We start from the raw sequence: 26,101 nt of genomic DNA, 5'->3' as shown, positions 1-26,101 counted from the left end.
TGGAACTTAACCCCAGTGGAAAACGAAACACTGTATACAGGAAATGCGACCCTGGTTGAGGACTGGAAGGCATAATGAGAACCTGAAAGAGTCAACTGAAAGACAATGTCTTGGTGCGTTTGCTTTAAGAAACTGACATCTATGGTGATTAGACTGGGAGGCAGCGCCAAGCGAGTTACGCCACAATTTGTGAATGGATAGTACATGCTTGGGCTAACGTGTCTGCTTGCACTGTTGTTGAAACTCAAAAAGTTATTTATTGATTTTAATTTTATGATTTGAAGATGCCAGAATTTGTACATAGTTTTAAGTTTTTAAATAAATATTATTTAATATTTTAAATAAATAATTAAGTTTTTAAATAAATCTGACTTTATATTCAAGCAGTTACTCAGTACTTGAATAATCTTTTTAGTGAATACTTTTTTACTTGTACTTGAGTGATTTTTTTAGGACTACTTTTTACTTTTACTTGAGTAATAATATTTTGAAGTAACTCTACTCTTACTTGAGTACAACTTTTGGCTACTCCACCCACCGCTGGCCATGAGACAGGTGTTGCATGACTAATGTGAGAAACAAGTAGACTTCAATGTTTGTAGCTTCTTTCACTTTTTCCCCCAGACCATTACCAGTACGAATGCTCAACTGTATTTATCAATATTGATATAATCAAGTAGCCTACCGATACCATGAGTACTTTTCATACATAACATAACCCAATAAAAACAAAAAACAATGACAGATAATTTGAAGAAAAAAAAGCCATGTACTGTATCTGACACATTGACAAACCTAATGGTGAAGTCAGTAGCTGGATTCAAGTGTTATCATGTTAACCCTGAATTAAACAAGAGAGATAGATGTTTGATACCAGTGCAGATGCTCAATTCGTGAGTAATCACCAATACCGATACCAAGTACAGATAGCAATAGTTATTTAGCTTATTTTGCTTCATAACCCCCCCCCCCCCCCCCTCTCCCACACACACACAAAAATGGCCATACCAGTATCACCCGCCGTCACGAATATACTGATACCTTGAAACGAGGCCTGGTATCAGCCAGATGTTAAGTGACAGTTCAGATTTAATTTTGTACTGATCATGTGTGGGACAGTCACAAAGCTTAGTCCACATTAAAATAATATAGGCTAGTTCATGGTAGGGCATGTGTTTTGTTCATTGATGCAATATGGTTTTGTTTATTTATTTTATTATTAATATTTTTAATTTTGGTACCTGATAGCTAAATTTGCCGATTCAAATGTTAATTTAGTCAAAAACATAATACGTATTTTTAGTTTGTTGTTACGTCTATTTTATTTCTAGCTTTTGGGTGCGAGATGTAAAAATAGACCAGTTTAAAAATAATAGTGATTTAAAAAAAAAAAAGTAAACGTGAAAAGACAACGTGATGCTGCGTGGCAAATGCTGAGTGGCGCACATGCACATCACGCACGACGTTAGGAGTTCCCCTCTCCTCCTCCCCCTCCTGGGCTCGGCGAAACCTTTCTCGTCGGCTTGTGGTTGCTTGCTGTCCCCGCCTGCAGGGCTTCATCTCCCGGGCAGAAGAAAGGCGCTGTACCGTGCGACGGTCTACATACTCGCCGCTACCTCAATGATCGGCATCCGGTAGCCGACTGACGCCTGGCACCCGAACCTGGCACCACCACAGGTACGACTTGCGAGTTGTTTGGAGCGCTAGCTGAACAGGTGCACGTTGCGTTTGGCCGCCTGTAAATGACATTTTAGGGCCAGCTGCATCCCGCTCGTACAAAGGCAACGCTTTGTCTCCCTTGCAAAAGGACAGAGGGCGTTGACACGTTGAATGCGCCCACTATGCTGTGTGGTGTAGATGTAACCAGAGCATCTTTCTATTTCATGCATATAAGGCCCAGTGTGCAGACGCTGTCAGCAGGTGCACCTTTCTTATCGTAGCATCTCCTCCCTCTCCATCACCATTCCGAGAAGAATCATGTGTGTGTATGTGTTTTAATCGCGCTTCTTCGGGCTTTGAAGCCGAAGATGATCATGTAATGAGCTCATTGAAGATGGTGAGTGTGTGTATTGTCGTGGGTGTGGCAGAGGGGGCAGACGTGGTCGCTTCATAGACATCAGGGGGTTCTGTGCAGTGTGCACGCTGTGCATTGTGTGCATGTGGGAGCCAGAGAAGTGGTGGTCTAGTGAAGCAACACGTTTATTGAAGATAAAGGGGGAATACTGGCTGAAATGCAGTCAGATCGCTTTTATTAAAATCAGTGCATTCGGGTTAAATGATAAATGTAAGTTTATCGAAAACAAAGCTTCACATTTTACATTAGAAATTGCTCACAAAAAAAAAAGGAACAGCAAAAGGTTGAATAACTATGCAGGTTAATTCTGGGGGCACCAACATAGTAGCCCCCACAGACCACATGAGTATATATACTGTGGGCCTGTTCTAAAAATAATAAAATAATAAATAATCACCCATGATATGATATTGTGATTTTGAAATGAGGTTTATAAAAATAAAATGCTGCCTATTATTGATCTAATTCCTAGTAAGATTCCGATTGCGAACGGTTTTAATTATGATCTGCTTACAGAAAATTTGCGCGTTAGTAAAAGGTAATTTGTGATTGAAGGGATGACAGTACATCCTTTTTTCACTAAATTGCTTGTTACTTGTAGTATGAAGTATGTTTCCCCTTTGTTCTTTGCAATTCTCTGCAGTCAAGCTGGGAGTGAAAGCAAATGAAATGGAAAATAGATTTGGAGGAAGATACCTTACTAAAAATAAAATGCAAACAGATTAATCTAAGTTTAGCCATCAAAGTGTCTGTTTCTTGTAGCGCAAAGCTCGAGAATTGTACCATCCAACACGTTTTGTATCAACACCTCTGGATTTGTTAGACTGGAAAAGTCAAGAATGTTGTTTTTGCTCATTGTGTGCACGCTGTGGGTGTTCTTATGGGCTGCAATCATGCCAAAGGCAGAAATAAGTACGTCTCAGGTTCTGATTTCGTGGAGGCCAAGTCCGGAAGGGGACAAATTAAATCCACAGTCCATCCATCTGTCCACTCATGCATCAGCGAACTCTCATTCTCGAATCATCTCCTCCCATCTCAGACGATCTGGTGTGCATTTTAGTAACATTTTTGAAACGGACACAATACTCAGCTGCCTGACTGTTAACAGGCTGTTGCCAAATTGGCTGGTGGGCTTACTTACAATATGTAATTGAATAGAATATGAGGATCACATTATGATAGGAAACATGTGCATTACCTCAGACTCCTCAGTTCAAATTTTTTTTTATCCAGCAGCTGTAGATGTAGACATGCAGTCACTTTGTCAAAATAACTTTGGGTCAGTGTGTTCTTCGAGAATCACAAGCAGCTGCGCACATCACTCATCATGCACATTCATCATCAATTTCCCCCTTGAGATGTATTGAACATTCATCCTTTGATTGAATCATAACAGCATATTGATGCGGAGCCAACCACAAGAAGAACATGTAGAGTCGAAGTGACAGCACTTTTTAAAAGTTGGATGAAATAAATTGTCACTTTTTCCATCCCAAATGTGTAAACAGCCAAATCACGACATTGAATGTTCTTGGCGTATCTGTCTTCCGAGACCACTTTAAAATGGACAACTTTAAAGTTATGACTTCATGATAATCCCTCGGTTTTCACTGGTGAGCATCGACTCATAAAGTTAAAGCTGCACTTTGTAACAATTTCCCACAACATGTCTTTGCAATAGCCTTTTTATTTGATCATTTATGACTGAAGCATTTTTAAATTAGTAGATTAACACCTTAGCTGTTCATAATGGGAAGTTTTTAGACCAGATTCGGGTTCAAATTTCCCGCCCTCTGTCTGCGGATGTGACTTGCGCATTGTGTACGTGTGAAGAAGTTAAAATGCAGTTTCATTTTTCGGCCACAGGTGGCAGTAGCTATTCGAAATTCAATTCTCTGTGTTCAGTAGCTTAAAATGTTATTCAGTTTTTGTTTCTGTAGGTTTGGCGTCAACCTGATAGTTTCAAAACAACCAACATTCCCCAATTTTTAATAATACCATACCAACAAAATTTTATATTTTCCCCTCCCCCATTGAATATTTTGGCCTTAAATGATGACACATCCTGTGTGTTCTCAGTGTGTGAATGCAGATAGTTAAGAGTATGTTGTTCATGTTCCCGTCTGATTAAGCGTTACGGTGTTTAATATGGTATCTAATTATTTCTTAACTATGTTATTCTTCCATTGCAGTGGACTTCAAATAGTTCAAAGAATGAAAGTCTTAAAATCCATCCATTTTCCAGCGCTTATCCAGTCAATGTGTGACCACATAAATATAATGAACTGACCCACAACATAGCACCGTGCATAATTTCACAAATAGTTCTTAATCTTCTTAACAAGATCTCCAACATATATATACAGTATATATAGTAAATGGAATGACTATGAAAACATGAAATACAAACATGAGATTTTCATGTTAAGTTTTGATGAAGACACTGTAAAAGACTAAACTTGAGCCACTTGAGGCGGGCATTAAGTATATCAATTTTCAGCAATCACACCTGTAGGTTTGTGTAGGAACAGGAAAGTAGCCGTTTAATCTGGAGGGTGTGGTTTCACACAAGCAGCGGACACACCCACAGCATTTGAGAGCAGAGACAATGGCTTAATTTTTCATGATTTTTGATGGTTTAATTATGTTAGCTTTTAATCATTAAAATTATTTATTTTCTTTGGCAATTTATATTCACTTTACAGGGGCTTTAACAATTAGTTTTGTAATTGTAGTTTTGCAGTGGAGGTGTTATGTACTACAAGTGTGCTAAGCTTTGACAGAAATTTCAAAAGCAAGCGTAAAAGTATTAATACTGTAATTTTATTTTGCCAATTCCTATCAATATATTCACCCACGTCGATTTTTTTACGTAAGTACTCCTGGGTATGCTAGTGTCCTTCTTCAAATTGTATGTACCGTTCAAATGATGTTATTTAAAGGTCAAATACTGTAAGTGCATACTTTTTTTCCGTGTGTCAGTGTGCTGGCTGATGTCACGTGCAAAATGGTCGCTCACCCTCTTCCACCCACTGCCTCTGTCTCCTCCACGTCAGCGTTCGCACTTCTACAGGAGCTGTCACTGCCTTCAATATAGCACCAGGAGACGCTTCACCACTCAAGTGTGTCAACAGGCAAAATAGTTTTCTTCTCTTCTTTATCTTATTTTGATATGCTGGCAGAATATGTTAGCCTGCAGTTTCCACAGCAACTGCATATTAAAAAGGCCCCGCCTGATGACTTTGTTGTGTTCATTATCATAAAAGTCAACATTTTCACTTTCGCCAAGCAAAAAATGGAACATAGGGCATAACATCTCCCCCGCCACTGATTGAAGAGGTGCACATTCTCAGTTGGACTACATTCGAATGAAGATGACACGGTCTTGAATTGGGTGTGATGTGATGAACTTCAATTAGTCACATGTTCATAGGGCTGGCCGATTTTTTTTTTTAAACAAAAAATTCAATTTACGATTTTTTCCCTATATATATATATATATGTATATGTATATGTATGTATATGTATATGTGCCAAGATGTCTTAAGTTTTGAGCTGATACACTTGTTGCTATCTTTTGAGACGATTGAGGTCCACAGCTTTGTGTCAAGTTTTGGTTTAAAAGTGACAAAAGTGATGCTGTCATTGGAAACATTTTATTAGAATGGGAACAGCACAGTTTTGGCATTTGTAATATTTGGTTTCTAATCTTCACTTTTCCTAACAGTTTGTTTTGACCCTTAACCGGATGTGCTGAATTTTGGAATTTTTTTGTATGTGTAGATGTATTGTATTGTATACATTATATTGTGTATAGTATAGGTGTGTGTGTAGGTGTTTTTTCGTCTGTGTTTGATGTGCCCTGTTCTGTTGGCATTTATGAATGCAAAGTCAAAAGTGAAACTGAAAGCATACTCAACAAAAATCCCATTTTTTATGAGATTAACTCAAATATTGCTCTCTGAAAGGTGCAGTTTTGTGAAAAACGGACTGTTTTCCTGGGTCAACAGAACCCCCCTCCCAAAAAAACTACAACAAACAAACAAGTAAACAAACCAAAACTGCACCTTTCAGAGTTGCCTTTTATTGTGGGCAGTCTAAAGACACACCTGTGCGCTAATCATGGTGTCTAATCAGCATCTTTATATGGCACACCTGTGAGGTCGAAATGGATTATCTCTGCAAAGGAGAAGTGCTCACTATCACAGATTTAGACTGGTTTGTGAACAATATTTGAGAGAGTGTTGTGTATGTGGAAAAAGCTTTAGATCTTTGAGTTCATCTCATAAAAAACAGAGGAGCAAAAACAAAAGTGTTGTGTTTATATTTTTGTTGCGTATATGAGCAAGCTTGCGCCATGTGGCTGGCACTGCAAAAACCAAGCACACAGTGTAAACCACGAACAATTAGATTTTTACATGACAAAATTTCAGTTGCACAGATGTCTTTGTGAAAAATAAATAATAAAACACACAAAGGCAAGGCAGCTGGGAAGCATGCAAGGAGATATTTGGCTGGTGGGAAAAAAATGGAAGTAGGGTGGAATTTAAAGGAATACAAGACTTATGAAAAGCTAACAAGCTATTCTGTGAAATTTTTAATTTCAACTCTTCCCTGAATTTTTTTTGTCACTTTATGTTGACCGATTATGATTTTAAAGCACTTTTTATGAATATTTTTGCATTAAGTACAGTATCGGACCTTTTGGACAGTCACGTGATCATCGTGACGTATCACGCATGAGTAAAATACACATTGATTGAACAAAGACACTCATGCGGAATTATTGCGTCCCTCAGCGGACAAAAAGGTCAAAGGTGGAATTACGCCCTATAGCAAAGAAGCACTTCTTCAAAAGCAGTACAGCCACGGAGGACTCGACAAAGATTTGTGTCCAGCCGAAAGCGGGGAAGAAAGTGGCCGATAACAACTCATTCAGCCGGCCGGCTCATAGCGAGTCGAAGTTGGGGACTGTCTACAAGTTGCATGTTACAGAGGCTCAAATGACCAGTCAAGTCACCATTGACATTGTTCACTCTGGAAATGTAATTTGTGGACGGCCCCTAACCTGGACGGTAAATATCCGGGTGACTTTTACTCTGCTAGGCCAAGCTACATGTTGTGTGCTCAGCGCGCTTTTGCCCACATTAGGAGAAGCCACACCCCACCGCCCCACCCCACCGCCCCACCCCCACACGGAATAACATGAAACCTGATCAGAATTGGCGCAGTAACTGGGATCTTTTCTTGCCCATTACGTCAGCAAACTCCCATTGAAATGAACGAAGGCGGCTTTCGTTTACGCACGGGATACGTCATCACGATCACGTGACCGGGATAATGGCGTTCACCACGGTATGTTCTTATTTTGTTACTTAATCGGTTTAAAAGAAAATTCAGGGAATAAGATGCCAGCGATATGTTCACTTTTATTCTTTATAGACAATGTCTAATCCAATACTAGAAAATCGCTTTAACAGTAGGGAAAACTGTCAGAGAATCAGGAAGTAAAGCTCATAAAAACGGGAAAATTATGCCCCCCTCCCCAAAAGAGGACTATAAATTGACTCCATGTGTTAACCCTTCTTGAGTGAATGCTTCCACTACTTTTTATTTTTTATTTTTTTAAAACCACTTGATCCACAGAGATGTTGCAGCCTCACTGCTTCAGTAGATGAATCATTTATCTCTGCTGCTTTGGGATGTGAATTGCAGCAGACTGAAGCTGTGCTACGCAATCTGTCTCCAACAAAGCACAGTGCCAAGGGTCTGAAGCATATGTGTGTGCGTGTGTGTGTTTCTTCCTTGGACAAGGACATCTTGCCACTCCCTTTCACCCAACCCCCACCCTTGGTCTAGTGCTGGTTTCCCAGGGCCGCCCTCAGCCCAGTTACAATTGATGGGTTTGCTGCGTGTGCCATTAGGAGGCAAGTGCTGATTGTAAATCTGAGAGTTTGCAGGAAAAGCATGATGACATGGCAAGGATCATTGCAGCACGTGCGGTGATTGGTTAACGTACAGCTTGTGTGTAGAGGTCAGCGATGAGACACCGATTTATCTCGTACACAGCGTACAGAATTTCCTTTTCAATACAGGACATGCAGAGGCACTGTCACTCTACAGTTTTGAAGACTTATCAAGCAAAATGTATGTTTGTCGGGGCGCTTCTATACTCAATGCGCAGAGTACATGGCTCTTTATTTGAAGGAGGACTTAGCTTTTGTTGGAAGAGGAAAACCTCCAAAATCTGCAAGACTCCGGCCCAAAGAGGACCGAGTTTGCAGATATTGATTTTAATGAAACTTGGTGTACTTGTTGGTAGTGATAGGACAAATTCTAAATGTAATTAAATTGTAGGTCAATCAGACCTACAGCCCGCGCCGAATTTTTACATTTTGGGCAAAAAAGGGGCGTGGCCGCCTTCCTTTGGTGTTGTTGGAAAAGGAAATCAACAAGGAATACAAATCTACAATCATCAAGTTTCATTACAATTTCCGATTTTTGGGGGGTGATTTGGCATAATGACCCAAAAAGGTGTGGCTAAATTGGTTGACTAATATTTGGTTCTACCATGTTACAAATGGGAATTGGAAGTGTTAGCACCTCACAGCAAACAAGTGCAAGCGAGCTTGACAAATTATTCAAGTTTGCGATAGCTGCAGGGTTGTAAAATACCACTGATGTGTACTTTATTTTACGGGGTTAATTAAAAATAAGGGTTTTTTTTTGTGTGTGTGTTTTTTTTTTAAAGAAAGTGTTTCACTTTGGGATTCCTCTTTGTTTTTGTTTGTTTGTTTGTTTGTTTTGCAACTATCTTATGATAGTCACATTAATATTGGAGCTGATCTGCCATCAGTTGTTCTCAGGCCCGGACTGGGACTCATTTTCAGCCCTGGAATTTCAGAGCTCAGACCGGCCCACTTTAGTTCACATTTGAATGAACATACACAATTTTACAATTTGTGTGTCAATGTAAAATAGAAGAGCATTCCCTCCAACGATATTCATATTGCATTATATATAAATAAAGATGACTTGACTTGATCAAAAATGTAATTTACAATTGAATGCTCTTACAAGTATGTGAACATAAAATGGGGACACAAAAAAGGACAAAAAGAAACCAATAAAAAAATGTACATTAAAAGGGATAAGTCTTTTTACACTTCACAACACTTACCAAATGAAGTCAAACCAGCAAGATTAAGGCAGCTAACACTGTACTCTTATTTTGAAATGTATTCTCACCACTTCTGGTGCACTAGTGAGCTGACTGACGGTAATCATAGGAGTCTTTCCCATCATGCTTTTCTGCTGGTCCTAGTAACACTTGTGATTGTGTTTTGCCTCTTTTATGTGTTATTTTTGTACAGACAAGGTTTAATATAGTTATATTGTTGTTGTTTCTAGTCACGGATGAAAGTTTTGCTACTTTTGATATTAAATTATTGTAACTCTGTGACACCCTTAGTAACAAAAGCAGGTATTCAGTGTTATATATAATATAATGGCCTGGAAGATTTCAGTTAGTTGATTGACAATGAGACAATTTAACATGACGTGGATACTTTTCGGCCCGAAATATACGGCGGCCCACCGGGAATTGTACTGCCCATCCAGATGGCCCAGTCTGGGCCTGGTTGTTCTCCAGAGGTGGTAAATGTTAACCGGAATCTAGCATGCAGAATACTGAATAAAATGTGGCCATAGTTCAATTAAATTTCAGTTACCCAGTGGCACCACATTTGAAAAAAAAAAAAAAAAGTGGTACGATTTTTTTGTGTGCGATGTGATTGGCTTTTTGACCATTGTAGGTTGAGCTCCACCTCTTGCCTTTAGCCAGCTGGTCAGGATCCAGCTCAACCTGAATGAGGACAGGTGCAAAAGAAAAAAAAGACTGAATGGACTTCAGGTTCTTGATTAGCTAGTTGTAGTGCTACTTCGTGCCGTGGCTCATTTTTTTCCCCTTCAGCCTGGAATGGAAAAAAAAAATCACTTTAAAAACTGAGTGGATCGATGATAGAGAAAGAAGTGCATTTCCACAACCCCCTCCCTGCTCACTTTTGATAAATCCCCCTTTCAGGTTGTTTGAGTAGCTCGCCAAATACACAAAGAAAGAGTGTTTGCTACAGCGACCTGCAATCATTGACTTTCTTTCCATCAGTCATCACTTAATGTTTACTGTTGGTGACAATTGCAGTAAGAGGAGCGCTATAAACAGAACATCAGTGCTAACTTTTCTAGTGTGGTAGCATTTGTTTATTGGCGCAATACACTCTGTCAAACTGCAGCATCATATTAGACACAATAAATAAGTGAAAGAACATCTCTTCAAAAATACTATAAGAAGTGAATCATGGCACACCAATCAATAGTAATTCTCTGTATTGATCTTGTCACAATTACAAGACAGTGGCCATTTGGTTGCTGCACACAAGATGAAAACAGATTGTTGCAAGTCAAATCGTATTAAATGTGGGATTTACCTAAGGCTCCCGCTATGTTCACATAGGGAAAACATATGCTCTTTTTGTTCGTGTATGCCCTTTGCCTCTTTTGAGCATGCGCTAAATTCACACGTTTGATAAGGTAATAACTTTGCTGTATGTAACCCGTGAAATGTCAAGACATCTGTTTAATACAAGCAGATGTATAACATTTTTTGTGGGATTCCTAGGCAATGGGGTTTCTGATGCCTCAGAGGAGTGTGGATGTGGAGTTTTTTGGCCCATCAAGCCAGTTCTTAAACCTTTGTTATAAATTGTTTAATTGTTATAAAGTTTGTGGGTGGAGTAGCTTGATGGAAAATAAACATTTTTGATTAAATTGCGATGTTTCCTGTCATATCTGTTTGTCAGTCGTAATGAAAAAAAAAATACAATCGTTTATTTTGCTATTCATTTGTGATTTTGGTTCAATTTGATTAATTACAATACAAAATAAAAGGTTCTACAATAGTGTTGTTAGTGATATAGGAACTTGTATAAAAATAACATCTAACACGTTTAAGCCTTTTACATCAAATCTTTGTAATTGTAAATCTTGTTGACACAGCTCACTTCAGCTTTTGCACACACACATTTTTTTTTTTAATCCAGAAAATATGTTCATATAGTTAGGAAACTGCCCACCATCTGCGACACCATTGCATGATTAAAAAGACAAACAAAAAAGTTATATCCAGCTGAGAACATGAAGACAACATTATCACACTTGCACAATCCAATAAAATCCAGAACATTAACTTAACATATTCTCCTGGTTCCACTTCTCATGTGGTAAAATATTGTATGCGGTGCAGTTCCAAATCACTTCAAACTATAACAACATCATCCAATACATAGTCTATTTTTTTCATACATTTCTTATTAGATCTCTTTAGATTTCATTTAATTTCCAGGGCATTGAATCAATCACAACTGGACTGTTCTGGTTGGTTAAAAAAAATGTTTGTCTGAAAATCTGTTTGACTTTTTATGTTTGTTTGAGAGAAGTGGGCATTTTGCATTGATTCAGTGTATTGCATTTCTAAAATGGTGTTTTAAATTGTGCTCTTCAGTGTTCTGTACGTGCTTGGCAGTGTTCAGCCAAAACCTTGGCTGTGTTAAAAGTTTTTCATAGTTCGTAACACACAACACTCGATAATATGGCACAGTTTGCAAAACCCTCACTTCAAGTACCAATTGCTCAGCCCAATTTGCCACATCTAAACACTCCCTTTTCTGCATTAGACTCTGACTTTCCTTCTTTACACTCTGATGTCAATTACACTTCACCTTGTTGTCAAAGCTATACACACAATGGTCAGTTGTTGAACTTTTGTTGAAATTTTGCACTTCAGTGTGCTGTGAATGCTTTGTAGTGTGCAGCAAATGCTGAGCTTTGTGTATCAATTAAAAACACGAGCTAGTGTTTTGAGAAACGTGTGTTACAAATTGTGGAAATTTGTATTCATGTATTCAAACGACTTCCATTTTGATTTGATGGAAAAAAGTTGTTTTGCAAAAGGATGAAAGAGTTTAGCAATTAGTGTGTTTGGATTTTTGTGTGTGCAGTTAAAAAAAAAACTAAACAAACAAATACACATACAGGTTTGAAAAACATGTTTAACTCTTTGACCGCCAAAAACGTTAAATAATGTTTAGTAAAATCCAAATGAGTGCCGCCAAAGACGTTAAAAGACGTTCACTATATATATATATTTTTTTTTGGGAAACGGGTGGAGGAAAGCCTTGGCAAGCTGTGCTGAAAGTATCAAGCAGGTTGAGTTAGTATAATGCCTATTGTTGGGCACTAGATGGCAGCGATGACTCTCTTTGGACAAGATCGGGTAGGCGTCAGCGTGAGGCGGAGCTAGAGTGTTGAGGGGAGAATGGCTGAGGAGGCGAAAATGGTGACCGGTTGCAAGCAGCTCACGCTTGAGCATTTTTTTCAAAGACGAAAAGCATCGACCAATGCTAAAGAATACATTGATGATGATGATGGTGACTCCGAGGTTGACGCCGAAGTTGGAACCGTTGACGCCGAAGTTGGAAACGATGACGCGGCGGCTTCGATCACGTCGTAAAGCCTCACCGGCTAGCGATGCTAACGGCGGAAAACGAGCACTTCTGCAAAGGCGGACGTTCAATCGGACGATGAAGAATACCCCGAGTCCAATGCATATTCATCGGAGGAGTGGGTACAGTCTGATCACGGAGAAGACACTGGTTCTGGACTACAATGTCACCATGAATGGAGTGGATAAAATGGATCAGAACATCTCTTACCACCCGGTTTAGGAACTGAAGGGCATGAGGAAGGCAGACGTAACACCAGGTCACCGTATCATGATCCTGAGAGTAGACTTGATGACAACATGGCCAAACACACACTGCAGTATATACCTGCTACTCCCCGGAAAAAAAGGCCGGCAAGAAAGTGCACGCGAAGGGGCAATCACAGTGAAACTAATCTGCGGTGCAAATCCTGCTGCGTCCCCTTACACGCAGGGGAGTGTTACACAATATACCTCACAAAAAGAAAAACTGTGTAGTTGAAACATCCACACAATTGTAAATAGTACCACAGTTGCACACATTTGTAAATAGTACCACACATGCACAGTTGCACACATTTGTAAATAGTTTGCCAAATTGTTCCACTGTTGAATGTAAATAAACGTATTTTGCTATAAAAAAAACACGTTTTCATTGTTGGTGGCAGTGTTTTACAGAAGTAAAGCACTGTTTAGATGTTTGTGGCATCATTCATGGAAAAAAAAGGTGTCAAATTCACTAGAGTGCATAAAATAATATAGTTTCACTAAAAGCTTGATTTCTCCGTATTTTGGTCCAAAACAGAGCATTTGGATGAAACTAACCTATTTTCTATTGTTGATTACTGAAGAACGGAATAAGGTAGAAACAAAAAAAAATTTCTGATGAAAGATGAGAGTTCAATCTTTTATAGTCCAAACACAAAATTTTCTGTGGACCTTGAAAGATCAGTCAAAATGCTTAAATCAGCTGGCACCCACACATCCTCTTTTCTGAAAATGCTTGGCAGTCAAAGATGCTTTGTAGAGAGGCTTCTGCCAATCAATAGTAGTTGTTGAGTGTAAACTCTCTTATTAATATTCCATTCGGTTGTAAAAAAAAAAAAGAAAAAAAGTAATGGAGCCATCTAAGGCCGTGTTGCTGAGTCTCTTTGGAAAAGACAAAAAGACTTGTATGTGGGACGTAAGTGGTGTTAAAAGCCTGAATACAGCATATATTTGCGTTGTAAACTTATGAGCGAGAGAGACAGAGACACTTTGTGTTTGTAAAGACACCCGTACAATGTAAAGCACATTTAAATGCAGAATGGGGCTTCTTGAGAGGATGATGGTGCTGTTTTTACAGCTTCGACAGAATCTTCCAAAAGCTATTGGCTAAGTTGTACCTCTTTACTTGATTAGAAGGACGCTGTGCTGTGATCTGAGAGATGTAAAATAGAGCAATCAGCAGTATCCTTTGGCAGGTTTGGAGGGACAATGTTTAGTGATGGGTCTTAGGAACATCACATTTGTTTCCCTCAGTTATCTAGGCAGTCCAAAATGTCAAGTTCTGGCTTAGTTGATGACATTGAAATTCCACCTTTCATCACACTGTTTTTGTGATTTGTCTTTTTGTTTTTGGCCTAACCTAGAAGAAGAAAAAAACATGTTGCTGCGCCCAAGCAGTGAGTGAAATTCTTCAGCTTTTGGGACATTTCCTTAGGGTACATAATGAAAGTAGAATCTGTGAAACACACTCATAGAGAGATGTAATGGCAACAGACATGATGAGCGCAAGCAGGGTTATTGGACTCCCCATTAGTTTTGTTCCCATAAGTGGGCATTTTGGTAAAGAACGGTCAGGGGATCACAAACATTTTTTGGGCCACATTTTGCTTCCTTTGTTGGATAAGAGTTTGACATATGTTTCCACTTTAGTGTGTGTGGTTTCAGAGTCTTGCAGTTGGACTCACACCAGCTCGTGGCATTCAGCATAATAAAGAGTTATGACTGAGGGGGAGACCAAAGTCAAGGTCAGTTGGAAGACCTGACAGGATCCCGAGTGACACCCAACAGGAACTCTTTATCCGAGCTACTGACAGCAGAACGTGACACTGACTTCCTCTAATAATGAACGGCGTTGCAACATCTTGTAGTCATTATCTCCAGAACATTAGAAGCTCTTCAAGATTTTCAATAGGCAGCCCTGGTGTCCAATTCTGATGCTTGTGTATCGTAAGCTGCGATAGCCTACAAACGGGATTGACTGGCATCTTGATGAAACAACTATTTTTTTGCTACGGAAGCCCAGTGGCGCAAACTACGGAAGCCCAGCGGCGCAACCCCGCGTGTCCCAGCAATGCGAAAGAGCCGTCAAATTGACTGTTGCAGAGGTAAAGTAGTAATGACTCCTAAATATTTTTAGATTTTTAATAAAATGCCAGTGCAGTTATGATATACATACAGAGAGAGGAAAAGTCAAAAGACCAGGAACATCGTTGATCTATGTAAATAGAGTAACAACAAATCCAATTTTGAAAACAGTCAAAATGACGGCTCTGGGAGATCTAGTGTTAAGGCAATTGAAACACAAGTTTAAAACATTCAGATCCGACTGATAAAAATAAAGAAATAACACTATATCTTAAACAACAAAGGGGGCGACTCAATTCTCACGCTTGACATTGTTTGTTTTCTAAGCTTGGGCGCTGCTCTTTATGCTTTTCGCTGTTTAACTGATAACTTCCCAATTTTTTTTTTGTTTTTTTTAAACCTCAAAACCTTTTCCCGTAAGGAGTTATCACAGTGTACTACCTTCCTGGCACAAAACCTGCTGTTCATCTAGGCTTTGGACCAGTACTGGATATTTTCTGAAGAGTTTTTGACAGTAAACAACCGGCATGTCGGTATGTTCATTCTTCTTGCTACCCAACATCCCTTACGTCAACAGTCTTTGAATTGTAACCACAGAAAATACAATCTCAGAAATGTTTATACATCCGTGTGTAAATGAGGCAACATTGGAAAGCATTTTCAGTGTGGTTAATGTGGATAAGCACCACATGAAATCCGCCCATTTACTGTTTCCCACATACCTGGCACAATACAAGCATTGTGTTGAAACAAAACAGTTTTGAGCATTCTGGCCAGTACTTCACGACGGGAGGAGAATAAACTGAAAAGCATCCCGTTTATCTGTCAATAAAAACATTAGCACTTCCATCAAGGTCTCTGCCTGGGATGCTGAAAAACAATCATGTAGAAATGGTAAATTGCTTGTTTCGACTGTACGCTGTCGGACTGACTGCAATACAAAAGCACCAGTGGACAAACTGGAAGAGAAGCAATGAGTGGAGTGGAGTGCAATTGTCTGTTGACATATGAAAGTTAACAATGTTTCTCTTGAATTTTAAGATCCCTGACCCTCTTTTATACACTATACTTTGTGTTTGTCTGCCCTACTTCCTAAGAGCTAAAATGGCACCACTGTTGTACACACTGATAATCTTTCATTAGGATTCTTGAACCGCAGAGCTCCCAAATAGAATAAAAGGAAGAAAGATCAATAATGGAATTCTGCAAGAAGATAGCAGGTCTTTTTGGTCTTTATCTCCATCATTCACCTTGCACTGATGATTAGGGAAGCAGAGTCCAAAAGGGATGTTGGAGGGGCGCAGTCTGGTCTAAAGTGACCCAAATGAAATCATTGATTGGTCCTGAGAAGAGTTGGATCAACCATATGGTTCTACTGCCTCTTTAGCGTGATCTATTCTGTCCCTGGCCTTTTAACAGGTCAAAAAAAGGGCACTTGAGAAAAAGAGTACCAAATAACTCCCTCTAATTTTCACCCTTGTGCCAAATGTTGCACATATATTTGCATAGAATAGCAAGGCTTCTGTTTGGTAATAATGAATATTTCTACTTGGTCGAATAATTTACACTGTGTATAGTTCAAAATAATATTTCCAGTGTTATCTTGGGCAAGTTCAGCTGACATAAGAAGAAAATGTTAAAACTCTGATCCTGCGCTCTCTTTTTATAGCAAAGTAATTGACTGACTCAGGGTTTTATCTCGGATAATTCATTCTTCTTTGCCATGATGCCTAATCTGAATTTCAGCTCTTTTACTTGGCGAGAGCGCACAGCTCGGGTACGACCACAGTGCAGTGGTCACCTTCAAATGACATGTCTCTCCGTCACCAGTATATTGCGTTATTGCTTTTATGTCCATCTACCCACTTTGCTGTCATTGCCTTCATAACCTCTTTTACTTGTGTTCTATCATTTCTCTTCATAACCTCCCTCCACATCTTCAGATGACTGCCCCCCCTTCCTGCCTCCTCTCCTCTCCTCTATCTGGGTTGTCTGCTGCAAGGCTCGCCTGCTGATAGGATTTACGCTGCGTATCTGCTTGAGAAGACAGGATGCTGGAGCCTGCACTCTGCACTCCCCTTTCTCTGTTTCAACTTCCTTTCCCTGCATGAAAAGCCTACTGGATGTGAATGGCAGCTGAGGCTAACACAGTATGCCAGCACAACTCAATTAATGTGAGGGGAGCTACAGAGGGAGAGAGTTGTTGTTAAATCAATCAGGACTTTATAGCCATATTGGACATACAGGGACAGTAATCATTCCGGCCACACTGTTCTTTTGAGCAAGCAGAATAAGATTTGATGTGAACTGACTGTGTTTATGTGCGCTTGCAGGTCTTCAATCTATTTCTATGACTACAGAGAAGGCTTTGGTGGAGGAAATAAAAAGTGCAATGGAGGGTGACTCCAGGAGAACCAATCAGGTGGGTGTAGTGGGGAACTATAACAGCAGCTCATTTTACTCGGGTCTCTCAATCATTCCACCCACCTACACGAAGCATCTTTAGATCTTACTGCAGCGCTTCAACCAATTGGGCAATTAATCACGTAGTGAGACAAGCAATTGCATCTGAATGAGAATAGTAGGACGAAGAGACATTTGGACTTTTTGTGTCCAGGTTCCAGAGGACCACCAAGATGCGGACGAAAGCTCAGACAAGACTCCCAGCAAGGCTTCCAAATCCCCCCAGAGGAGCAGCAAGAGGCCCAAGACCGTCCCTGTTAAAGTCAGCTTGCTTGACGGCTCAGACTACGAGACCGCCGTTGAGGTACATTGTTCAGTTCTGTTCTGTTCAGTTCACATACTAGACTGTAATTACCGTGCTTGCTGAAGTGAAGCAAGAGTGGAACTTTTTGAAGGTGCCTGCCATTTACGCTGACGTTTGTTGGCTTCTGGGCCGTTAATAGATCAGAGTTGCAGAAGAGACCAACTCAATGAGCATGAAAGGCCGGCAGAACACCCCACTCTATCGCAGTCACGTTTTTCCGGGTTAAATAGGAACATGTTCACTTCACAAAAGTCATCTTTTGCAATATTCAGACCAGTTTGAAGCAGAGAAGTTTTGCTATCAAAAATTCTGTCATTGGAGTTCAGCTTATTGGCTAGTTGTCATTGCTTGGGCGTGCTACCGATAAGCCTGAACATTTTATAATCACACACTGAAAGAAAACAATGTTTGATTTGGACGTGTTCAACTGTCAGCTGTCAGTACTGCTGAGAAGCACCATGGGATGGATGTTGCATGAATAGAACCAACAGAACCGTACGACTGTTTCGCAAGCCTCTGATGGTAAACCAAGTGCAGCGGTTGGCTCATCGTTTGTCAACATTTAATTGTCATTTCAGTCTCAAGGGAACGGAAAGGGGGATTCTCAATGCCCCCATTGTTTTCTTTTGTTTACTGTGTCATGTTCCTGTTCTTTGTTACATTTGTTGGTAAAATGCATTGTGTTGTACTATTCTGATGTCACATTGATTGCGCAACATTTTAAAATCCAAGTCTGATCAGGATTTACTTTACTGGATGAAAACTGACAGATTTATAGTTCTTACCCCAAAATTAAATCACACACATTAAAGTCACTAACAAATGTTTTCCCTAATGTCTCCATGATTTTCTGATTTAAATCAAATCATTCAGATGTACAGTATGTTTTTGTCAGCTTTCAAGTTTATCTCTGCCAAACCAAAAAGCAAGATTCTGTGTCTTGATTGCTCATTGGTTTGTGACTTCGAAGGATTACGCCAGAACTAGGCTACTTCTGAACAAGAATCCTTTTAACACTGGTGGGAATACAGAGTAAAGTGGCACCGGGATACAAATTCTCTCAAAATCTCTTATATTTTATGTTGTTCTTCATGGATCAGAAAGTGTCCATGTAATTGCCAGCATTAACAGAGCAGTTTAAAGGTCAGGTAACACAATACACAGCCACTTTGAAGAGCCTCAATGAAGCAACTCCAAGTAGGAGTACATTTTAATGAATACCAGAGCCTTTAAAAAAAATAAAAAAAAATAAGTAAACAATACCTTGAGGTTTGAAGGTCACAAAGTTTCACACACCCATTGAGGCTTATTATACCAATGCTTAAAACTTGAAAAACCACAATTACACACACTCATTCTGGAAGGAATTGTGTTCGCCTATTGTTTTACTATCCTACAAAATGTGCAGACACATAATTAAATTAGGCTAAAGTTTGAAATGTTGCAGCAATTACAGCCACCTTATAATGCACACATATGCTTCTAATTTCTTTCACACTGTGCATTCTCCGACATTTGAACAGTCCTTGACTCAGCACACCACACTTCTTTGCACCTCAGTGAGACAATGTGTGTGCTTTGGAAATATGACTGAGTTCAGGAAATATAGCGAGTGCGTAGGGGTGGCTTAGTGCTCACATAAGCGACCTGTTTCTGCTCAGCTTTGTGAATTCAGATGACTCGACATGAACAAAAAAAAGACTTTCCAGGAAGATCTTGGGATGTTAACGTGACTTTCCACATTCCCAATTGCACAGACATCATTCATCGTAAAGCTCTTGAACCCTATTAGCCCATAAACATGCATGGGCCTGTGCCTGACCTTAACCATGTCAAGAATTTTCCTTGTAGGCCTTGCTGTGACAGCTTCCATTAAACAAGGTAGCAACTAGCAAGTTGGTGCAATTATCATGTTCAAAAGGAGTAGGAGGTACTAAATACTTAAGTAAATAAGTCAAGTCAAAATCGTTAATTTCAATAATATGTTCAATGCACCCCCACTGGTCTCAACACTAATGCATATTGTACTGTGGAATATGAATTAAGCAGCAAAATCCACCCATTTTTGTCTACCCTAGCGGGCGGCTCTTGAATGTAAACAGTTGAATTCCATTATCACCCCACTCCAAGCACTAATGAGCTAAATTTGACGTTACAAACAGTTTAAAGTTTTTTTTTTTTTTATTTACAGTAATTTTGTACTATCCTGGGCATTTTTAGGTCACGAGAAAATAATGGGTGTTTTTAAGCCACACAGAAAAAGGCCATTTCAATTTATTGGACAATTTGTCTGAACGGATAACCCCTCCCCTATATTAGTCCATTATATTGAGATTCCATTATTATTTTTTTGACTTGCCAGAAAGAAATTGTGATATGAGTGCTGTATGAGCAATGAACTCAACTCTCATCAGAACAAGCGGCAGTGTGGCAGATAGTGAACAATTCTGCAAATACGAGTCTTCAAGCTGTTTAATGCCACTCTCAGATTGTGTTCATTAGGAATGTGGTCATTCCTATATTAAAGCATCTGAATGACCACACAAAATGTGCGACACGACTCTTAAATGCCCCCCAATCAGCACAAACAAATTTACATACGGCTGAAGTGATACAATACACACAGAAATATATAAACGGCAATTGGTGAGGCGGAAATGGACATCTCATAACAAAGGTAGAACACAACAGTCCCATTATGAATCAATCATGCTAGAAATGTAGCAACCCCGCCGTGGCTAAGAACGGCTTGTTTACGTGCACATTCTTACAGCGCACGTCGTGTGCGCTCATGTGAATGAGGGCCGTGGCTTTGCTCAGGCTCCAGTAAGGGAGGAAGGACTAGAGTGTGGCTACATTCAAATCTCGCAGTTTGAAAACCGCAAATTCCTCTTTAATAAAGCCCCACCTCATTCTTGCACTCATTCTTGAAATCTTTATTTCTATTTTTTTTACTTCTATTGCTCATGACTCAAGCTAGTGCATAATTTCAACCCGCCCATCACATGAGCACACATCCATCCCGGCCCACGACACAAGAGGTATTTGCGCTTTAGCAGGGAATCCATATATTGCATTTGACAGATGAACACGCTGATGTCTGACCGGCGAGAAAATAGAATGTGAGAGCGAGAGAGGTGGAGGAAACCATAAAGATAGGCGGGTGGAGGAGGGGCTGAGACATATGATGGTGGAAGTGACTCTACTGTTTGGACACAATGATGAATGCTGTAAAATCCCAATTCTAATTACAGCCATAAAGTGGACTGAGCAAGCTGCTTTGATGCTAAAAACACAAGTCTTAGCCTACGTTCAAGGTTTGTCTGGTAAACGCGATATTTTGTTCGAGCCACACAATTAAAGCGCTGATTCCATTTCCTTTGTACTGGCTTCAAGCTTCTATTTGTTAAACTATTTGTTTTTGTTGTCTGTGAATCAGTCATGTTTGACAATAATTATTTTTAATTTTTTTTAATGTGTTCATTTTGAGCCAATTATTCACCCTTGCCTGTGTTTGAATGAGGAGAACTTTGGCAGAACGTAACAATTTGCTCAGCTCATTAAATGCTTAATGGTCATTTCATCACCTCAAATGGGTGAGTTAAAAAAAAGAAAAAGAAAAAAAGAAAGAAAAAAAAAGCATGCTGTTTTGGATGTCCCTTCTGTGTCCGGTGGATTTTGTGGCTGAAACTTGTGACACTATACAAAACCCATGAACGAGACACAAAATTGCTAACTTCATTTGTTTGTTTGGTTATTTTTTAAGGTTTTACTCGTGGTCTCAGTTTCTCCTCAGTTTTTTAAGAGCCATTTTAATGGGACACAGCTTATGCACTACTGTTGCCATGGCAACTCTGTATTTTCCAAGCTTAGTTGTCTATAATAATAATAATGGTGGACCAGCCTGGACACACCTTCTGTCTTAGGACATGTTGCTGTTAAATGATGTTTTCTTAAAAACATTTAGTAAATGTCTTTATTTTTCCTCTAATTAGATTTTTTTTATAGTGGGTGTGAGAGAATATGTTGTTCTTGCTGTTGATGCAATTAAACTGAACATTTCCACAAAGAGATTTAATTAAAAAAAATGCATTAATGTATGTTTGGTACTAGTCAATATTCCTATAATATTGTATATCTCATGAACATGTCCTCCAATAGAAGTGCATGTTTACGGTTGTCTAAAATTGTGCTTCAAAATAATGATAACAAATTTTAAACTGCTGGGGGAGCCCAAGAGCAAAAAAATCAAATTCCTCTTCTTCACTACTGCCTTGATTTAAAAAAAAAAAAAGAAAAAGAAAAAGAGGGCGCATTTTTGGCTTCTTTTTCATTGTCTTCACTTTAGTCTTTTCGTACCAAAGAGAAAAGGATGGAGTGGGAGAGGGCACAAGGGACCTATTACTTCTGTTTCTATGGTAACAGCTGCTTGGTTGCTTTGTCGCCATAGGAGCTTGGATTGCCCAAGGAGATGCATTTGTGTGTGTGTGTGTGTGTGTGTGTGCGTGCAACCAACAGCCCGCTTGTTTGCACCCCCAAAGGGCTGCATTAATGAACGGTGTGGACTGTTGTTTCTTGGCCCAATGGGCACACACACACAGTGTCAGCCCTCCCACTCAACAGGGTGCAGTCATTGCTTATAAGAACTTTATGATTGGGTTTTACTCCTTTGTGTTGTGAAATGTAAACAACAACTAAAAATGAGTATGTGGCAATCTTGTCTTTGATATTGATGTATTGACAAATAACATTTGGCGACCTCCTTATACTTTTGTTGTTTGTGGGTGTGAATATTCCTGTGAATCTCTTTTTTGTTGTTGTCTTTGAGAGCATACGTTTACCATGTTTAGACTCTTGCATCTGCATTGCGTCACCTTCCCACTCACCGTTTGTTAGTGTACATGTATTTATAGCTATATGTGATTCTATGCATGTGTGTGTGTTTGATAGAAATTTTCCAAGGGCCAGACACTGCTGGACATGGTGTGTGGCCATCTGAATCTGCTGGAGAGAGACTACTTCGGCTTAACGTTCCACGACCTCGACAACGCCAAGGTCTCGCCAACACACTCGCACATTTTTGGAAGCATTTGTGATGACTTGTGCCCAGCATGTCTCCCTCACGCCCGAAAGGGTCTACGTTGGAATTTGATGATTCGAAATTGTCTTTGATATTTATGTTAAATGGCATTGTGAAATACATGCCCTCATCCTAAGCCAGTGCTTTCCAAACACATCCATCCATCATTTTCTGTAGCACCTGTCCTTATTTATGCATGAGACGGCCTGGGGCCTATCCCAGCTGACTTTGAGCAAGAGGCCGGGAACTCCCTGGGTTGGTCCTAAGTCAATTGCAAGGCACATCTAGACAATCAATCCATCTTATATGCAATTCATGCATACTTATGGACAATTTAGAGTCTTCATGAACCTAGCATGCATGTTTGTTATTGTAATGTGAGAAGAAGTCTGACTACCCGGGGACAACTCCACCCAAGCCCACGGAGAACAAGAAATTTGAACTCAATGTAGTGTTTTGACGGAAATGTCTACTTTGATTGCGCAGTGTATGCAATGACACATCCAACGGCGTGTACTGCTGGATTTCGGACAACATTTTTGTGAGATCAAACATTGGGACATGTATTTAGATGTAAAAATGATTCATTATTTTATGGCTAATATAATGATCCAGATTTGATCTTAATTGGAACAAGATCAATAGCCAGGTTCATATGCTGTTCAAGTAAAGCTCGCATCGATTCAATGTAAAACAGGTTGGCTTTGGACTTAAAATAGGATTATACAGCCTTTTAAAAATAAGATGCCTGGACTCTACAGAGACCAATAAAAGCTGCCGGTGACATTAAACAGAACAAGATGCATTCGAGTAGCCTCCATCGCCCAATATTGATGCTTCCTGCCATTTGCAGAGGCTAGTTTTTGCTCTTCAACTATGAAAGGTGTAAGCATCCAGCAAGGAGCAGCACTTAAAGAAGCTCTTGAAAATACAACTGAAGGATTTTGCTGAGGTCAAATCTCTCAAAAAGGCTTTGTCTCTTTTTTTCATCTTTATTAGCATTGGTTGGATCCATCCAAGGAGATTAAAAAGCAAATTCGGGGTAAGTGCACAAGACGGAGACTGTATGCTTACATTGTCTGTGTGTGTGCGTGTGTGTGCACGTATGTATCTGATTAAAACAGACAGCGTGCTTCCAGCAGGCCAATTAAAGGATTTTTTTCAAAAATATCCGACTTAGACTTCATTATCAGACAACACAGGCTTACTGGCAAAGAAAACAAAGGGGCTGATGGGAATAAAAGAAGTGACAGGGTCAATTCATTTTAGTTGAGGTGAGCCGGGGAGCAAGCATGCAAGATGGAGGTTTTACAAAGTGGTAAAGTTCTGTTTAGTTTATATCAGGGATGGCCTGTATAATGGTTTCCCTGTTTCCATGTTCCATGCATGGAGGAGGTGTGCCCCAGTGGAGCTCTGTGGAGCTCAGGGGTCAGCAACCTTTTTGAAACTGAGAGCTACATTTTAGGCAATGATTAATGTGAACCGCTACCAGTGTGACACTTCGGAAATAAATGACAAAGTGGCTCATATTATCCCTTTTATGATATGGTCCATGATCAAAATAGCTGTCTATTAAATAGATTTTTGATTAATTGTTGATTAATTAATTCATCTTGACACCTATAGTGACAACATTAATCATGTTAGAGATTTTTTGGTTTAATATTTATCAACAATGATTTAACGAAGCAGAAAACAGATAAATAACAAATAGCCGACACTTTATTTGTATAGATCTCCGCAATTGTTAACAGGCATTTTTCAAATGATCACTTCTAATACACACCTAGGAAATCCCAATGTCGCATCACTGCTGAGTCATTTTTAGAACAGGCGCACCATGTTGGTGACCCCTTGCCTAGTGAGTATGGCCGTGACAAATTATTTATCAATTTCTTGTTTGCCATAATATACAGTATACACAGTACCTCGTGTTTGTTGGAAATGTGCCTAACTGTCCTAATGCTAATCTGTTAACAGTTGGCTCCTGGATTTTGGGGTTCTCTGTTAAATTCTACCCCCCAGACCCATCAGTGCTCATTGAAGACATCACCAGGTTGGTCTGAATTCTACAGCAAGTCTTTTATGTCCATCAATAACAGTTGAGTAGGAATGTTGTACAAGGCTGCTTAGACTGGACACAGACAGATTGACTCGTCTCAAAGTTTGGAACCTCGTCGACTGAAAAATATTACCGTCAATTCAAAACATGGACAAACCATATGTCATTTTTAGGTGTCAGTTCTCATAGTTGATCCAGAATTCAATTCTCTTCAGATGAGGACAATCAGATAAGCGATCACGACAAAGCTTGATTGAGACATGACCTCTTTTGGTCTTAAAACTTGAAGCCAAGACCAGCATATGATGTTTGAGTTCTGTAAGGCAACAATATTAGTATTCCAGTTGGCTCTTATTTATTTTAATCCAATGCTGCCAATAAAAAATACATTAAGATGAATTACACAACTTGTGGAAATATTGACATTCCTCAGTTGATGTACTGTAGCATGTGTGACTACATTTCACATTCTCCTAAACCCTTTGTAATTGGACACTGAACCGTATTTGTGGTTCAAAATGGACCTGACATTTTTGAGTAATCACATTAAACTGGAAACGTGTGATGAAGTAATGAGAGTAATTTTCAAATGAAGCCTACTGAAATACAATAACGTTTGTGTCTAATGGAACCTTGAAAGACAAATTTCCTGTGAAGTTATACAACAACGTACCTCCCAAGAATTTTTCTCAGTGAGCATCTAATTAAATTTGCTTATTTTGTGTACGTGTGCTCGTATGATGTAAAGATGACCATTTGGGAACTGGCTGCTCTATACAAACAGTGACACTAAGTCATCAAATATAATAAAAGCAGAACATGATTTAGGCCTATATTAATAAAATCAGAACCCAATGTACATGAGAAAGCCAGCTGGACTTTTTTTTTTCTTGTGTGTGAAAAGCCTCACTGAGCAAGCATAAGCAGTAGTTTGTCAATGTGTCATCCATCATCCAAGTTCAGGTTAAGAACACACGTTTTTGTGGGTTAACATTTTACATGTTCAAATATTACTTTAAAACATTACCTTTAGTGTTAGTGAAGGTTTGATTAGGATTTGTTTTGTTTTAAATAAAGGTTTGCGGATTATTGTCACAAGTATACATGTAACTAGGGAAACATGTGTTGACCTAACGCTAACCCTATAACAATTATAACACTTAACGATAAGCAAAAAATTGCCAAAATGGCTTGAGTTGAATTTATTATCATCAGATGATCTTCTTTTA

At 39.4% G+C, this 26,101-nt stretch overlaps 1 protein-coding gene across 6 annotated transcripts in view; it reads left to right on the top strand.

The window, feature by feature from the left end:
- The first annotated feature begins 1,457 nt into the window (after nucleotides 1-1,457).
- Nucleotides 1,458-26,101, top strand: part of LOC147178650 (band 4.1-like protein 1) — a 42,669-nt gene continuing 18,025 nt past the window's right edge. For 3 of the 6 annotated variants that reach the window (XM_086068657.1, XM_086068656.1, XM_086068654.1), the window contains exons 1-6: nucleotides 1,458-1,677; nucleotides 17,297-17,385; nucleotides 17,581-17,730; nucleotides 22,681-22,785; nucleotides 23,810-23,852; nucleotides 24,791-24,866. In XM_086068657.1, coding sequence (XP_085924783.1) covers nucleotides 17,314-17,385; nucleotides 17,581-17,730; nucleotides 22,681-22,785; nucleotides 23,810-23,852; nucleotides 24,791-24,866 — 446 coding nt within the window. In that variant the 5' untranslated portion in view covers nucleotides 1,458-1,677; nucleotides 17,297-17,313. The remainder of the gene's footprint in view (nucleotides 1,678-17,296; nucleotides 17,386-17,580; nucleotides 17,731-22,680; nucleotides 22,786-23,809; nucleotides 23,853-24,790; nucleotides 24,867-26,101) is intronic. The other 3 variants (XM_086068655.1, XM_086068658.1, XM_086068659.1) reach the window with 3 other exon arrangements.

The sequence above is a fragment of the Leptonotus elevatus genome, chromosome 2, assembly GCF_054856555.1.
Source record: "Leptonotus elevatus isolate MCC_2025b chromosome 2, RoL_Lele_1.0, whole genome shotgun sequence".
Lineage (NCBI taxonomy): Eukaryota > Metazoa > Chordata > Actinopteri > Syngnathiformes > Syngnathidae > Leptonotus > Leptonotus elevatus.
Note: the sequence above shows the minus strand (reverse complement) of the source record. Positions and strands in the feature narration are given on the sequence as shown.